At 43.9% G+C, this 16,435-nt stretch overlaps 1 protein-coding gene and 1 long non-coding RNA gene across 6 annotated transcripts in view; one reads left to right on the top strand and one right to left on the bottom strand.

Moving 5' to 3' along the window:
- Positions 1-872: 872 nt before the first annotated feature.
- On the bottom strand, positions 873-13,127 carry LOC121660176. Of its 2 annotated transcripts, none has more exons than XR_006014556.1 (4): positions 13,043-13,127; positions 9,143-11,630; positions 6,124-6,278; positions 873-2,976 (listed from the first exon to the last, which is right to left on the bottom strand). It is a non-coding gene; the product is annotated as an uncharacterized LOC121660176 (long non-coding RNA). The 2 variants fall into 2 exon arrangements; XR_006014557.1 differs by having other exon boundaries at positions 873-2,931.
- The window catches only part of LOC121660173 (VPS10 domain-containing receptor SorCS1-like), a 264,051-nt gene continuing 260,308 nt past the window's right edge, over positions 12,693-16,435 (top strand). For 3 of the 4 annotated variants that reach the window (XM_042019278.1, XM_042019275.1, XM_042019276.1), the window contains exon 1: positions 12,693-13,839. In XM_042019278.1, the coding sequence (XP_041875212.1) occupies positions 13,198-13,839 (642 nt within the window). In that variant the 5' untranslated portion in view covers positions 12,693-13,197. The remainder of the gene's footprint in view (positions 13,840-16,435) is intronic. The other variant, XM_042019277.1, reaches the window with a different exon arrangement.

Raw genomic sequence — 16,435 nt, 5'->3', positions numbered from 1 at the left:
ATTTGTGGCTTTGGTATATCACACACAGAAGAAAAATCTTCCTGTGTATCTTTGCACCCATATTTAATCCTGTTCTTATAGTGTCAGGCTTTTGACAGCAAAAACCATCAATTCCTGAATAAAAATAACTAGCCCAACACCATCAAATTATTCCCCCAAACACCTCAGGTTTTTTATTTTTTTCCTCCAGAAAAAGCATTCCAACAATGGAAAACCACCAAAGAATTCATTCTTTTTTCTTCTTCAAAGTCAGAAAGAAACCATCCTGAAATCCTCTACAAAAGCATGGCTTTTGTCCATTTCAAGCAAGGCAGGAAGTGTCCTGGCTGTATAAAGAAAAGCTCTAATGCTGGTGTCACCAGGTCACAGCCTGCCTTTCTATAATGGTCCCATGGGACCTTTGTGCCATAAACCCCCCCCATCTTGGTCACAGGTCTTTATTCCCAGGCTGCTTGTGAGTATTTTCAGTACTTTATGAACAGAGGAAGTCTGTGCTCCGTTTCTCTCTCCTGTTGTGGATGATGTTTCCTGTTTGCTTCACCTGGTCTTTGTCCCCTTGTGTAACACAAGCAGCAGACGTGTTTTCCTTTAGAGGTGATGATGAACTGCAAGTAGGACAGGGAGAAACAGACCAGGTCATGATGTGATTACACCTGCACTCGTAAGAACAGGGGTTGATTATGCCTTCAAAGCTAATAAAAACCCCCTACTTACCTGTGGGATGATTCTGCTGGCATCCAACAGGTGGAACAGCAATTTTCACCCAATTGAAATTTCATGTTTAAAAAACATTCTCCAGGAAACAGAAAGCTTATTTTATTTTATTTTATTTTACTTTATTTTATTTTATTTCTTAAAACTAGATTCTGCTGAACAATAAGAGACCTATCTAATAGCAATACATTTTTAAAGTAATGAAATATTTACAGCTGGAGTCTTCAACAGAGGAACAGTAGAGTGTGTTTATTTTGCAGCTCAGTAAATTATATATATACCAAGAATCAAATGGATGCTTTTGGTTGATCATGCTAATCCAAACAAGCTCTCTTTATGGTTTTTAATCTGGAGAATTTGTTTTCCATTCCCACGCAAAAAATTATCAAAGCTTCTATTAAACAGTATAAATAAATCTAGGCCCTAAAATTTGTTTCCAGACTCTAAGTACACAGTATGGCTGCAGGGCATATCATTCCTTAGCAAAAGCTGGTGGTTTTGTCGCTCTCCCTGGGCCCTTCCTGGACCCTTAAAGGAAGACTACAGTGATAGCTAAATAAACACTTGCTAAATAAGAACATATATATTGAAATTTATGCAAAACTGTTCAGAAATATCTGGCAACATTTCCGTCTCAGTATAGCAGTAATGGGTGCTTGTAGTTTTTCCAAATGCTTTGCCAAGTCTAAGATCTACAAAAGCTGAATTCTATTTCAGCACTTGAGTCCACAACTTGTATACCAGGTAAAGTTCCAATATGGACTTTCTACAGCCAGATTCCCTTGAGCATTTGGAAGAAAAGGAAGAAATTACATGGAAATACAACATATGCTGTTGGCCAGACAGCCTCTGCTGTTGCTTAAACTCAGTAGAATTCACCCCTGCACAAGTTAATAATTTGAAAAGGGCAACATGCAAGAGAGCAAAATAAAAATTCAGAAAGCATAGAAAACTTGAAAACTCAGATAGGACCTCAGAAACCTGTTTAAAAAATAAGGATCTCAGTTTATGAGAATGTATGTTGACCTGTGTGTGCACATGCTTACTCAGAAAGTGGAAATTTCCCTACTTCCAATCTGCTTCCCTGTTATCAGTGCTTGCTGCTTTGGGTGCATACCATGAGCTGCAGCATCCAGTGCTTGGTCTCACTGGAGGGCCAGTGGTGTGGCCCTGAGCTGCCTGTTGGGTTTGTGGTGGAGGCTGCTCCTGGTCACAGCATTCAGCTGAACTCAGTGGCCACAAATAGGGACCTGAAGGAGCTGGATGTGATGATATCATTTTTACTCATTGTTTACCACTGAATCTGGTGAGCCTTGAGTATGCTAAGCCATAAGAAGGAAGAGCCATGGACACTATACCAGACACAATAAAAAAGAGCAGTGGAAATAAAAGGGCGACTCAGCCAAAATCAGACTAGAGCTCATCACCAGTCCCACCAGAAACCCTGACCTGCTCTGAATTTTATAGAGAAATATCCTTATAATGAATACTGCATTTGGAAGGCTTGTCTTACACTTTTCTCCAGTACTGGAGCAGGGGCAGCCTTTATTAGATGAACATGCCTTCCGCTTCAGCGTGGACAGTTGGATTCCATAGCCATAGTTATTCCATAGCCCCACCCCTGGAGCCCACAACAAGGTAATCCCCATTAGCCAAAGAAATGGCCTAAATTGTTATTAGGGTCTTTCTTTTTTAAGAAGCTAAATGAGAAAAATATCACTAGAAAAAGTGCAGAGAGCAAAAAGCTTGGAATTGCTTAGCTGGTTCTTTCCAGCTGGATTGTTCTCTAATGCTGAATGTTAATTGGAAAATAACAGCATTCCTGCCTGCTTTTAGAAAATCAATATGCGTTTTTTTTGTCCCCCTCCCCCTATTCAGGTTAATTCATTACCAGGATATTTTTAGATTACTAAATAAATAAAAAACAGCGCTTTTCCAGTCAAAAGCTAATAACTATAACCAGCCAGAAAGATCTCCCGAGTGCAGTCCTCTCCCTGCCTTCAGTGTTGCTCACTGATGTCCATGCCAATCACCTGCCCCAAACCACTTGTCAGCCCTTCCACAAAGCTGGATATGCATCCTGTGCTCCTTTGAACTGGCACAAGCTGGAGGATCAATGGCTCTGTTTGGCAGGGGCTGAGCTGCTGGACATCTTGTAGCAGCAACAGCTTGTCAGGGTTGGCTCAGTGCAGGGATGTTAATGCCAGTCACCATTCCCTGTGAACCAAGGGAAAGAGCAAGGCACGAGAAGAGAGGGCAGAACTGGAAATGCAAAGAGGCAACATCATATTTCACAGAGGATGCCTCACAACATAAATAAACAATAATTCTAGCAACGTTGTTTTGCATTTTTTTTAATACATAGTCCTGCTCAAATCCCCCCGGATCTAATTAAAACTTTGTTGGCCACCCACCAATCAAGATAATTATGTTGTCTGGCAAAAACAACAACAACAAAGATGAAATAAGATTGTTCAGAATGATGCACCTGCATGGCAAAACAAAACAAAACAAAACAAAACAAACTGTCCAGGCCCCATGCCTTGTTTATTTTACCTTTTGGAAAGTGAAAAAACAACCAAACTATAAAAGACGTAGAGTTTGCACCTCAAAGAGTCAACAGATGCTGAAAACACCAAAATGCCCAGTGTGTCAGTGAGTATTTGAAATCATGATAAGGAAATCTTGCAGAAGACAGAGGCACCATAATAAATATTAAAATGAGCTGACTACTGGGAGAGCCTGAGTCAGAAAAGAAGTTTTTACTGCAGTTAAAGGGCAGACACTCAAGACATGTTATTTAGGGCAGTCACCACTAATAAACCAGGATTTGCTGAAGTTCCTCCCAAGCAAGATCTGAGATCCTGAATTTATTCCTTGTTCTCTCAAATTCCCTGGATGCTGCTGCCCTGACAGCTGGCTTATTCCATGACAGCAAACATATTTAACTTATGCTGCAAATGAACTTGATCCAAATTCCATTGAAATCAAGGAAGAGACTCCCACTGATTGCAATCAGGCATAAATGAACCAAAATGCACACGGAGACACGGTCAGACTGGAAAACTGAAGCCATTTTAAAACAGAATATCAAGGAGTCTTGATAAAAACGTTAAAAACTACTCTGGATTGAATGAAGACAAAAGAGAAGCACATTTAATATCTTTTGAACAAACATTGTTTCAAAAAGAGGAGAAAATCAGAGTGATTCAGACTTGGACTAATATATGCATTAGGAGGGTTGAAAACACTGGCAAGCACGGTTTTGGCATAAGAAAAGCACAAACCCTGAATTACTATTAATTGCATGAAAATACATGCAAATGGAGTTTTCCCCCTAAGCTTTCTTGATGTGAGAATAGATATTAAGCATACAGAGCCATCCAAGCAACAATACTCACAAAAATAAATGTAATCTCAGGAAATGCTTGCAATGAAATCAGCAGAAGCATTGCTTATGAGCTCCTTCCATTATTCGGGCTAATTATTGACCTTTGTGTGTGGATACATGTATTAAACTGACAGAGTTATTGTTTTTTCATCACCCTTATTTAATAAATCTCATTCTTCTAGACGAAAGGGTTTTTTACTGATGATGAGGGGATTTCTTTCTCTTTTTTTGTTCTTTTTAAGGCATCGATCAAAACCTGACATAATTTTTAAATTTTTTGAAATTATTTTATAGAGTACTTTTATAAATAATATCAAGTTTAACCCTAAAATTACATTATCAGTGTCCTGTTTACCAGAAGCAAGTGTTTGTATATGAGCTTTAATTCTTCAGGTGCTACACCCACAGATGTCCCAGATAAATTGTTAAGAGCTGTAGACAAGAAAAAAATCTAGCACCAAACTAGAAATTATTTTTATATTGCAAGGTGTTCTGGAAAACATCTCAATTAATTTAAATCATATGAATAATTGATTTTTAATTCCATGCCAAATTGAGTTAAAAAAAGGAACCAAAAAGATTCAGAAATCTAATATTAATTTCAAGGTGATTTATCAGATTGTCCAGATAGAGAAACATTTTTTGTTTCCCTTTTATGTATCTACAGATGAACCTATTTGTTTTAAATATACATATTTTAAAAAACCTTTATGGCTGGCAAAAATAGATCCAGAGTTATTTTTAAAGGAAAAAAAAAAAAAAAGAGCGAAAAAAGAAGGAGAAACCCTTCCTTTCTGAAATGCTCAAATGGAATATTTTAATTTTACTGCTTTGGCTTTGTTTTTTGTGTTAGAATACTTCAGACTAGATTTAAAGCAAATAGGACCTTTGTCTTCATACTATTCTCCACAGTTGACTAGTTTGTTTTTTTCTTTTTTTTTTTTTAAAGAAAGCAAAGAAAACAAAGGAAGAATGTTTATAATCTTATATAAACCCCTGACATCAGGAGCCTAACACTCACTACATGATTCACGATGAAAAGACTGACAACAAAGAAATACGGATTTCCTTTGCATTTTCTCCTGATTTTCCACTAGCCATTCCAAATCCTTCCTTCTGGAAGATTGGAGTTTCTCACCAAAGGTGGGACTGACAAGCTGTCTCTCAGGACTATTTCCTCTTCCCTCCTTAGAGGCTGTATCTCTCCCTGTCCCACCGAGCTACAGAATCATAACTGGATGCCACAGATCTGAGAAGCTGCTGAAGGAGCTGCCAGGCTGGAGGGAGAAAAGCTGAGAGGGAGCCTCCCTCTCTTCATCTGCCTTGGATTCTGGCCAGACAGATGCTATGAAAACATTAACTTTCCAAACAGCTGCCCCAGTAGGGGAGGTGTCTCTGACTTTGCACTGCGCTGCTCAGATGTGGATGTCCGCACTGCTTATCATCTAGCACCAAAATTCATGTGAGCATCCTCTGCCTTGCTTAAGGCAGAAATGGCTGAATTAATGAAAGCAGTTTTAATGACCACCAGCTTCTTCCCTCCTGATTGTCTACCATGGGAGTGCGCGTATGGAAAGCTCTGCTGGTTGACCTGTGAGTGATGTAACTGTCTCCAGAAAAGGATTTCTGACCATGACTTAAGAAACAATGCATCAGTGAAGCAGGACAGAGTTGCCTCACAGAAGTTTTCTCCTGGTCATTTTTTCAGTTCTGAAATAAAATACTGTCAATGAGCAAGCTCACATCTTCCATCAGCCTCAAGGGTTCTCATTTTTTTCATATATTTTTTACTTTTCTTGCAGTAAAAAGGTAGTTTAAAGTAAAAAGGTTTCTTTCTTCCATTAGAAATTTTATCTTTAGTTGTACCTGGAACTTCTACTTCATCAACACTTCTGGCTAAGAGAAATCAAGCAAGGTGCACAAGCAAGAAAACACCATCTGTAACGATGACAAACTGTAAACAGCATTCACAGGCCATTAAGTTTGTAATCTTTTTCTCTTCATCATTATTCTCTTACCTCCATTAAATTCTTCCACAACCAAGTCCAGAAGCCAAAGGTGATGACAGTAGAGTGATAGACAAGAATTTTTATTGTCCTGTCAATGCAGATAAACCCAGAGCTGAGAGAATGTCAGGAGAACTTCCCCAGTGATGACTAAAGTTCAGTATCCTCTGAAAAAGGAAGAAAATACAAATTATTTTTATGCCTTTTAGGCTTTTAAGATTTATGTTACTGAAGTATCCTGACTCTGTGGAAGATTAGTCAGGCTCTGACTGATATTTATTGTTCACAGGAAACTATTATCTGCACTTGGTCAGTCTGCTTCAAATTGCAGATTTGCAAGGTTGCAAGACAATCAGAGGCATTCAGCAGCCATGATTCTCTTGAGGAACTGGAAAGGCCTAGAAGATGATGGAATGAAAATGACTCAGTGGATGCAGATAAGCAACTTGCAAAGGATTGTGAATAGCTGCAAAGACTCTCTCTTGGTCATGAAAAAGAAAAGTTTACAGTTTGCATCTCCACACAACAAAAAGAAAAGAACTTGCTGGAAGTCAGATACAGGACAGATACATGCCCACAGGAACAAGAGAGGGTCAGGTAATGGCCAGTTTTTCTAGTATAGCCAAATTTAGGATGTTATGGCACAGCTGTTGTGTGCCAATGGGTGCCACCACTGGTAGTAGCATTACATTAGATATAGAACTCCAAAGGCAGAGGAATATGCATTTTGCCTTATTTGCAAAGAGAAATTTTGCACCCCAGTGCAAACTCCAGATGTTTTCTAGTCAGTTGATTCTCAATTGCTGAGAGTTGCAATCCAACCAACTTCCAATTGCTCTGACCTGCCCATAAGTCCTCAGTTTACCATGAGACTGCTGTTGGAGCTGGTGTTAAAATAGTCAGCTGTTTAGTAGCAGAAGACCATTAGGTTGGTCAAGCACGACTTGCCAAAGCCATTCTCATTTTTCCTGGTTGCATTCTTGCCTTTCATGTGGTTGGAAGTGTTCATAGCATACATTTTAGTTATTGATGGCAAAAACCTTCTGGGTATTATGTGGTTGCTTTAAAACAGTCAGGATAAAATGTGACAATTGCTGGGTCATCCCTGTGGTTATCATTCATATTGGCAGTGGTGAATGAGTTGACTAAAAGATACACCTCAGGCTTCCTCCTTTCACCAGTGTTTACTAGTTTCCAAGTTGTTATAATACAGCTCATGCTAGCTGTGAGCTCCAGCTCAGTTTTCTTCTGAGCTGCAAGCTCAGAGCACCAGCTGAGTATATGCAGTCCTGATATAAGTGCAGTTCTTGCAATTCTACTTTACACTCAACCAACTATAAAACCCACCAGAATCTAAGACCAGCTTTTCAGGGCAGCTTTCCAGGTTTCTTAGGCTGCAAAAGCTGATCAAGAGAGAATGTCAGCTGGGAATTTCAAGCAGCAGATTTTCTCAACCACTGTCTTCTGTGGCCTGTGGGTTTTTTCACTCCTAAATCGCATGGTAATCCCTGACAGGGGAGCAACACTCAGGAGCACAGGGTGGCAATGGATTGCTGTGTCCAGATCACAAGGGGAGAGAATCACTGGAACAGTGACATTCAAGGCAGGCACAGAGGAGCAGTTGTCACTAGAGAAGAAACAGGATTCAATCCCAGGATTGTGGCAAAGAGTGCTGGATTCAACACCAGCATGGATATGGTAGTTGTGCTGCCATATGAGTATTGCTTCCGCACCTGACTGGGAGTACAAGCTTATTTGGAGGGGGTAACATGCTCCCATCCTCCCGTGGTAAATCCACCCTTGGTTTATTGCCTGGGCACAGCTGGCCCAAGAAATACCTGCAGCTGTAAGAGCAGGAAGGAGGTCTGAACCCAGAGAGTAAAATGCAGAGCCTGTACCATGAGTGTGGGCATTGCTGTCCCATTTGTGGTTGGTTGGATGGTGTGAAAACACTCTGGATCCAGAAATGGAAGTGAAACAGAGGAATTACATGAGAGAATTTCCAGAGCAGAAAATCCAGACAAGTCCTATTGTCCCCAGAGAGAGCTGCTGGCTAATAAGCATGACTAGATATTTCAGTATAAACAGGATTTGAGGAAAACTGCAACCAGGTATTGGTGCTGAGCACCTTCCTGTACTTGGAGGCAGTCACATCGACTGAATCTGCTCACCACCCAGCCTCCTTGCCAGATAAATGAATGTATGAACTCCCCATCTGAGGCTTTAGCAAAACAAAATGGCTCTCTAAGCTATAAAGTGTCAAAGTCTTGCACTTTTCTTGAGATTACTTTAAACCTCAGTCTTTGCAACAGGCTGCAGCAAGAGGGAGTACAAGAACAAAAAGCCCTCGCTGTTAATATTTATGGCAACTAAAGCAAAATCGCAGCACATTTGCAGATGAATAGGAGTCCCTGTTAAAAGCTGCAGCAGCCTAATTTTAGGATAGCACTGGTTTGGGGTTTGATTGTGTGGAATAACAAAGGAGAGATTTCATATTAATTAATTTAGAGGAATTATTAGTGTCAAAAATAAATAGTTCAATCACCTATCCAAAAATAATCTGAGGAAGGGAAATGAAATTTAGTAGAAAGAAGACAGAGATTTTCTTTCAGATCCAGATTTTTTTCAAGTATTTTGGTCTTTTTGTGTCAAATGCATTGCCCCAACAAAAGTTATAGGATTTATTTCTAATAATACCTATGTAACAATTATCTAAATGTTGCTACAAAATAAACCATAAGGCTCAATAATTTTCATTTGTTCAGTGAAATAAGAAGCACTTGGAAATAGTTGATTTGATATATATAATTAGTCCCCATTTTATTTAAAGAATGAAGCATCCAGACCCTATTTAGAAAAAAAAAACCTTTTTGTGATATTTACAGCTGAAAGTAATTTTTTTTCCCTAATGGAAACTGCAACAAGACCTGTTGTAGCCTGATATGTTGTTTGTTTGTTTTTGGTTTTTTTTAACAGAGATTCCATTTGGGGGAATTATGTGTAATGTCAAACTACAGTATTCATCACTCACCATGGCTTGATAGGAATCAATGGAGCAGTGTTCTTCTTGGTCTCCCTTCATTACACAGTCTTCTCTGAGAAAACTGATGATTTAAAATGAGTGCAGATTCACAAAATCCTGATTATACAAATATTTACTAGGGAAAGATTATACTCCTTTGTCTAAAAGACATTCAGATTCACAAAAGGCCAGGCTATATTATGCCCCTGCCTTATACTAAAAACTCAGCTGGTTAAGCCTACCCAATTCTGTTTCCTTCTCTGTAACCTCTTTCATTCCCATTTCTCCCTTCCTACTCCAGCACAGTAAAGGCAGTGCTGGCATAGTCCCTGAGGTGCTTCCATCACGCAGGGTACATCGTCTAGCATGTTTCAGAAGACAGGAATATTGTGGAGCCAGGAAGTCTCTCAAGACCACATTTTTCACAAGTAGTCTCTGATTGCAAGTGTGAAACACTCCAGGCGAAAGGATTCCTGCAGATGGCAGATTATTGCAATCCCTGTCATAAGGATTTATGTCCTTGACCAAGCCCATATTTCCACCTGTCTCAGAACCTGCCCAGTCCTGAGTGAAGTTTTGTGCACTCATCCACGTTTCTTGCTGTTCCTGCTTCTCTTCTCAAGGCTATATAAATCCTGAGGAAGATGCTTGCTCCACTGCAACAGATACCTAGCACTGGTATCTACTCCTTTCACTAGATTCCTGCTTGTTCTTCCTGAACCCAGAAGCAAGAACCTCCCGCAACACTCTTGTGTATGTGCAGATGTCTGCCTTTGAGGTAGTTCCTCCTGGTGAAGAGGAAAACCCCTGCCAAAGGGTGAAGAGGTCAGCTAAAACCTGCCATTTTCATTTACTCTCATGGTATCATGTTTTATACTGCCCGTGATTGCCTCCTGTTCCATGGCTCCCACGGCTTGCTCACATCCCCTTTCCCCAGGCAATATTGGCTATGTGAAACACAAGAACAGTCTCCTGACCAGGCAGTGTAGCAGCTCTCACGGAAAACACCTTCTCACCAGATGTTGGAGCTGGACATGCAGTATTGAAATGTCAGATCAGGTGGTGTCTCAGGTCAGGATACCACGAGTGCAGCCTTTCCTTTCTCATGGGCACAGCCATGGAGTTCAGTCACATCACACCAGCTTCTTTTTGGCTGAGTATACGAGCTCGGTCCCTGCTCCCAAAAGAGAAAGCTATCCCTTACATCAAAGGACAGGGGATTATTCTTTTGTGCCAAAGACTCCGGTTTCTTATCTCTGACGGCTCAATCATCACATCATCTGTGGCAAAAAGATGGCTGGCAGCAAGATTAGATTACAGCGATTTAAAATGTCTCTCTCAGATAAGCGCAGACCAGGAGTATTCAAAAGTACACATAATCAGATTGTAAACTTGACTATCACAGCACGCCTCAGACACCAAGAGTATAAATACAGATTAGACAAATTTTGGGAAGACAGGTCCATTAAAAGTGCTACTGCATTATTACTTATTAAAAGTAAGGGATCAGGTGCAGTTTCTGCTGTTGTTGGAATCTCCTAAAGTGATAATTCTGGATAATAGGGCTCAGGGGAAGGCTTATACTGTATGTCTCTGTCCTGTATCCACCCACAACAGGGAAATGTGCCTGAGGTCTTCAGGTTGGATCCAGAATTCTCTCGCCATGACTGACTCTTGTGTGCATTTGCTGAAGAGTTCTGCAGGTGTAGTGTACTCACAGTGTATAAGGTGTGCTCCACTAGGCACATCAGTATCACTCACTGGCCACTCATCACAATTCAGAGATAATCATCTGCCTAAATGAGACATCGAGATTGTCTCTCTCATTTGCCTTAGCCACTCATTGGCATGCAAATCTCTATTACAATCCCAAGAGAAATTTCCTCTGACCTCTTTCTAATTTCCTTCTTGCAAGTTCTTTTTCTGTCTCACCTCATCTCTTTGAATTTCATTCCTTTAGATTAAAGCCTCCTTAAGAGACTTGTGCTGGGAAGGTGACACTTTTTAGTTGATCCTCTGGGGATTAGATCCACCTGGTCAATCTGTTGTATAGAAGACAAAGGACTGGACTGATAATAAGGTAGCTCCACTTCCAATCCTTACTACTTTGCTGATCATACTGTGACTCAGTTTCCTCCATTTATACAACAGAAGTGGCCTTTGTGAGGAGCTTTGGGCTCAGTAAAGGAAAGGAGTTAAGTGCGTGTATTAATTATTGTTATTACCCGACAGGCTGTAACTAATAGTAACCATTTAGCTGGGAGATGTGGAAACAGGTATGCAGTTAATTGGTAGATTTAGCTGAGGTCAGGTGGTTACATTGCAGACAATCCATCATTGTTGTAAGCAGCATGAAGTTATGCCCAGCCTGAATTACTGTGAGTCTCCCTTCACCTCTGGTCTTGTGCTAATATCCCAAGACGTGTCACCAGTGAGCATTTGAGTGAAATCTCCAGAAGAATGTGAAACAAATCTGTAAATCGTTTTCTGAAATGCCCTGCCAAAAAAAAAAAAAAAAATCAATAAGGTCTTCCGTGTCAGGAAGGAAATGTTAAAAAATATTAATTAAAAAATAAACTCTCCCGTAAATCAAATGGGAATGAGTGAGAACAGGCAGACGGGGATGGAATAAAATTCCAGTGGAAGAGCTTTTAATTCCCTCCAGTTTCAACGCCTGTGGGCATTTGCAAGTGCCTGTCAAAGCTCAGGGCCCTGTCCTGCTGTGTAGGCAGTCACCAACAGTGCTGTCTTGTAGTCAGGGAGCAGCAGCTCCCGTGCCCAGCAGACACCAGCCTCTGCAGGCAGCGTTTGGTGATCTCCTCCGGCCACCACTATTACTGCTCCCCGGGGAGGACATATACTGAGAGAGAAGCACAGCTCCTGGGGGAGAAATCGCTGGTCCTAAAAGCGTGAGAGACAGCTAGAGCAACAGGGGCTTTTTTCTGCTGATGAGCACTGGAGGGGAATCTCCCTCTCCACCGAGCGCTGTCATGTCATTTCCAAAAGCTTGTCCCTGTCTCCATCAGCATTTATGTGGGTACATCTCTGCCGTGCATGAGTGATTTATTTAAGCATCGGCAGCTACTGTAAGAGGCAGTACAGTGAAGCACAAGCGGAGGAGGGAACAGAGGGGCAGAAATGCGACTTTTCCCTGTGAAAGCAATCACAGGTGCCTATTCTGAGCAACTCCAGTGCACTTACATCAGTCACAGGAGGAGGGAAAAAGAATGGGTCATTTCAGAGCCTCCTCAGATATTTAGGGCCACTTAATTAATCGAATTAAAACATTTCCTCTGGGAAGACTACACACACATACATGTAGTGATCCTTCACTCTGCACATCTGCTTCCAGTCCATGTGTGGAGGTTTCAGTATGCTGCGGAGCAGGCTTTAGGTGTTTGAACTGATGGGAGGCACAGGGGAGGAAGGGATCGGATGATACGAGTTTAAAAGTTGGGATAAGTCCGTGTTTGGAGTGTGTGTGAGAGAGGGGGAGTGAGTAACCAGCCACTCACGACACAGGCACGGGGCGTCCTGGCGGGGCGGCTGCGGGAGGAGTGTGATGCAGAAGCGGCGAAGTGAGAGGGAGCAGAGAGAGAGCGAGCGGGAGAGGAGCGAGCTGAGACTTCCACAGAGGCAGCCGCGAGAAATCACCAGCCAGGATTTGCTCCTCTCTCTCTCCCTCTCTCTCTGATTTCAAATCAGCTCCTCCCCCGTGTGGTTGTGGCTTTGCCTTCCATCACAAGCCTGATCAGCAACACCAGTCTTGGGAAAAAAGAAAAAAAAAGAAAGAAAAAAAGAGGGGGCGGGGGCGGGGGATGAAAAAAGAGAAAAAAGGAAAAAGTGCAAAAGAAGAAAAAGGAAACAAGAGGGGGGGAAAAGAGAGGGGAAGAAAGTAATCTCCTCTACCCCTCGGCTGCATCCAGCACAGAAGAGTCCGAAACTTTACGTGGAGTTCTCGCCGTGTTTACCCCGCGGCGCCTGAATCGGCAGCACCCGGCTCCCTCGCTCCTGCCCTCTCCTACTTGCTCTTTCTCCCTCGCACTCATCAGCAGTCGGCAGCGATGGAAAAAGTTGCTGGCTGGTACCCAGCCTGGCACGTTGCTCTCCTGTACTGGACATGGCTTTTCCTCTTCACTTATGGCTTTACCGGTGCAGAAATAACTTGCAGATCCTGCCGTTCCCAGGTGCAGCCGCAGCAGCAGCCGCAGCAGGGATTACTGATGCACTTGAGGACCGACAGAGGAGAAGAGGAGCAAAGGAGGTTCCTCGGGGAGAAGGGAGGTGAGAGAGGGCAAGAAGCCGGGACGGAGGATGCCGGGTTGCAAGCGACCGTCGCCCCTGCTCCCGCGGAGACGAAATTCAGCGGCTGGGAGACACGGCGAGTGACGAGGGAGCCAGAGAAAGTGGCCGGGGAGCGCCGTCCCCGAGCGGCAGCGGCGGCTCGGGCCGAGGACCGACCCCTCCAGGGCCCCCCGCCGGCGGGCGGCCGGCCGGGCTCGGTGCAGCGGCGCTGGGGCCGCAGCCCACGGGGCTCCGCGGGGCCGGGGCCGGGGCCGGGCGGCGCCGCTGGGCGGGAGCCGGGGGACGGCGGCGCCGCCCGCTTCGGGCTGGAAGAGCTGCGGCTGGCCAGCACCACCTTCGCCCTGGCCGGAGACTCGGCGCACAACCAGGCCATGGTGCACTGGTCCGGCCACAACAGCAGCGTGAGTACCGCGGGCGGGGGCGGCTGCTCCGTGCGCTCCTTATTTCCCCCCTCCCCCCCCTTTTTTTTTTTTTTTTTTTTTTTTTTTTTTTGTTTTTTCCCCCTCGTGTGTGTGTAATAGGGGATGGGGGGTGTTGAGTATTTCTTCGTCGCAGGGGATTTTGCGCCTCCGGGCGCCGGGGATTGGCTTCGCTTAGCAGTGTGCAGTGGGGCAGAAGGGCTTCAAAAGGGCCATTCTTCTGGAGCAGAAAAACTTTCCGCTACCCGCCCGCCCGCTGAGCACATCCCCCTCCGGCCCCCTTGTCCCTCGCCCCGGAGCAGAGAAGGATCCAGCGCTGCTACTGCCCGCGGCGCGACGGGGAGGGTCATTTTAGGGGATCCGCCTTCGCATCCAGCCATCTCCCCGGGATAAGCCTCACGGGGAGCCCGGGAGGCTCAGCTGTAAGGATGCCCAGGGAAAGCCCCTCTGCTCCTGCTTCTTCTTCTGTCAGCTGTGGGGGCCCATATCAGCCCAAGGGCTCATCCCCGGGCCCTGCTGATGTGGGAGATGCTTGGAGGGCTTCAGGACTTTGCCTCCAAGGTGTCTCTGTGTAGGGAATAAAGCTGCTTTTTGCCTCTTGTCACCAAGGTGTTAAACAGGACAGTTCTTCTTTTGTCCTCATAACCTGTACGTATCTCAGGAACAGCATCAGAACAATTCCGACTTGAGCCAAGCAGAACAAAACTGGCCAGAGGAGTAGGCAGCTGGTTTCCAGGCTGGAGCCACAGTCATGACATCAAAGTTACCAGGTTAACTTGGGCACTGTATCCTTCCAGCCTCTGCTGCAGCACTACCTGGAGCTGAGGGCCAAGGCCCAGGGAAGGCAAGGTAAATTGCTTGGACTGCTTTCTGCCTGCCCTTAACTCTGCTTGTGGACCAGCAGAAGTAGAGGGATCTGTCTGTCCGAATTCTCCAACTTTGCCTCTTAGAGCCACCAAGCAGAATGCTAATGAGAGAGAGAAAGGGATGCCACCACTACATGACTGTTGCCCATACAACTTCCCAGGAGAAACGGGGACTGAGGTGCTCCTCTAAGGTGTCTGCAGCTGTAATGCCAGAAGGTTTCTGGCTGCTTGGCAGAAATCTTTGGCTTCCCTTTCAGCTTTAGTACTAGGAGACTGATAACATTTTGAAATGATAGTCTAGTCATTATGAATTCCTTTTGGTACAGATTGTACTGAGCTACTCAATTTAGAATTGCAGCGGATGTCATAAGGACCTCACCGTGGGGTTCAGCCCTAGTTAATTGGGACATGGTTTGATGGTCTCATCGGGAAGTTTTTAATCAATTAATTGACAGGGGAATAGTTGTCATTTCTATTTTGAAGCACTTTCCCCTTTCTTCACAACTCAGCTAGACTATTCTTAAATAGTTGTGTGAACAGAAGCTGCCTAGTAGGAACTCAGGTCTGTTCATACAAATTGAATTGAGGCTGACTCTGGTTTCAAGTGACCCATTTGCTAAGAAAAAAGATTCTGATATAAAAAGTCACCCAGCAGGCAGCAGTTTCTCTGGTCTATCAGTGCAATTATGTTTCACCTGTATATTTTTCAAGACACATCTATTGTTATATGTGTGTTTAGGTACACGTATATTTGTGTCTGTTTCTGCCCACTGTGGTAGTGTGGGTTGCTGTTGTCAGGGACTGATTTACTTTCTGAGTGTGTTAGTGTACAAATGTTTTCAGGGAGCTGTGGGGAAATGTTTTGTGACTGTCCTTCCCTGACAGCTGCAGGTTGCATTGTGTACAGGGATATTTTATGCTCCCCCCTTCACTGCGGGGGCTCTTGCAGTGCTGTTCTGTTTCATGCTGTGCTTGCAGCTCCCTCACAACACTCACTGAAGCTGGGCCCCAGCAGGACCTGGATGCACAACAGGCTTGTTCAGGCTCAGCTGAAGCAATGGTGTGTGTTCAGGAGGAAGCCCAAAGTGGCACCGACCCATTGTCTCTGTGTGGAGGTTTTGGGTACCCATCTGTGATAGAGTTGGGAGTGGGATGGGCTTGGGGTGAAATGCTTCCTTTAGGGTACAGCATACGTAGTTCTGCCTGCATAGGGGTCGCAGAGGATCCCATGGTGCTGCTTGTGGGGATGCTGTGTAACCCCAGTGCCCTGCCTGCACTCCACCAGCAGCAGCTGCCGGCTTCCTGCTGGTTTCCATGCTGTGGCAAGGGGCTGCAACATACCTCTGCTCCTTTTCATTCTCATGTGCTCTCTCAGTGCTGCTGTCAAACAACTTTTTCCTTTTGCCCAGGCAGAGGGGCAGTGTGAAGAGGATCACAGTTTGCAGTATCTGTGTGAGTACAGGAAAAATCAAAAATAAAGCTCAAAATATTTGAAATCCTGTTAGGTGAAAAAACTGGAAAATTAAAGCATTGTCACCACCAAGTTTTTCTGTTGCAGTGTACCTTATCCTGTCAGTATCATTGTGGTTCTTTGTATCCTTGTTCTGTTAGTGGTGTGGATATAATTGCAATGCTGCTGGTGGAGGAGAAGGAAGTCCTGCAAGGACTCCTGGTTCTTTACGGGATTGTTCTGGGTGTTTGCAACTTCTCTC

Source organism: Corvus kubaryi, unplaced genomic scaffold (genome assembly GCF_017639235.1).
Source record: "Corvus kubaryi isolate FWS band 111438036 unplaced genomic scaffold, C.kubaryi_AGA036_p1.0 138, whole genome shotgun sequence".
NCBI classification, from domain to species: Eukaryota; Metazoa; Chordata; class Aves; order Passeriformes; family Corvidae; genus Corvus; species Corvus kubaryi.
The sequence above is the reverse complement of the archived record's forward strand: the minus strand, read 5'-3'. Positions and strand labels throughout refer to the sequence as shown.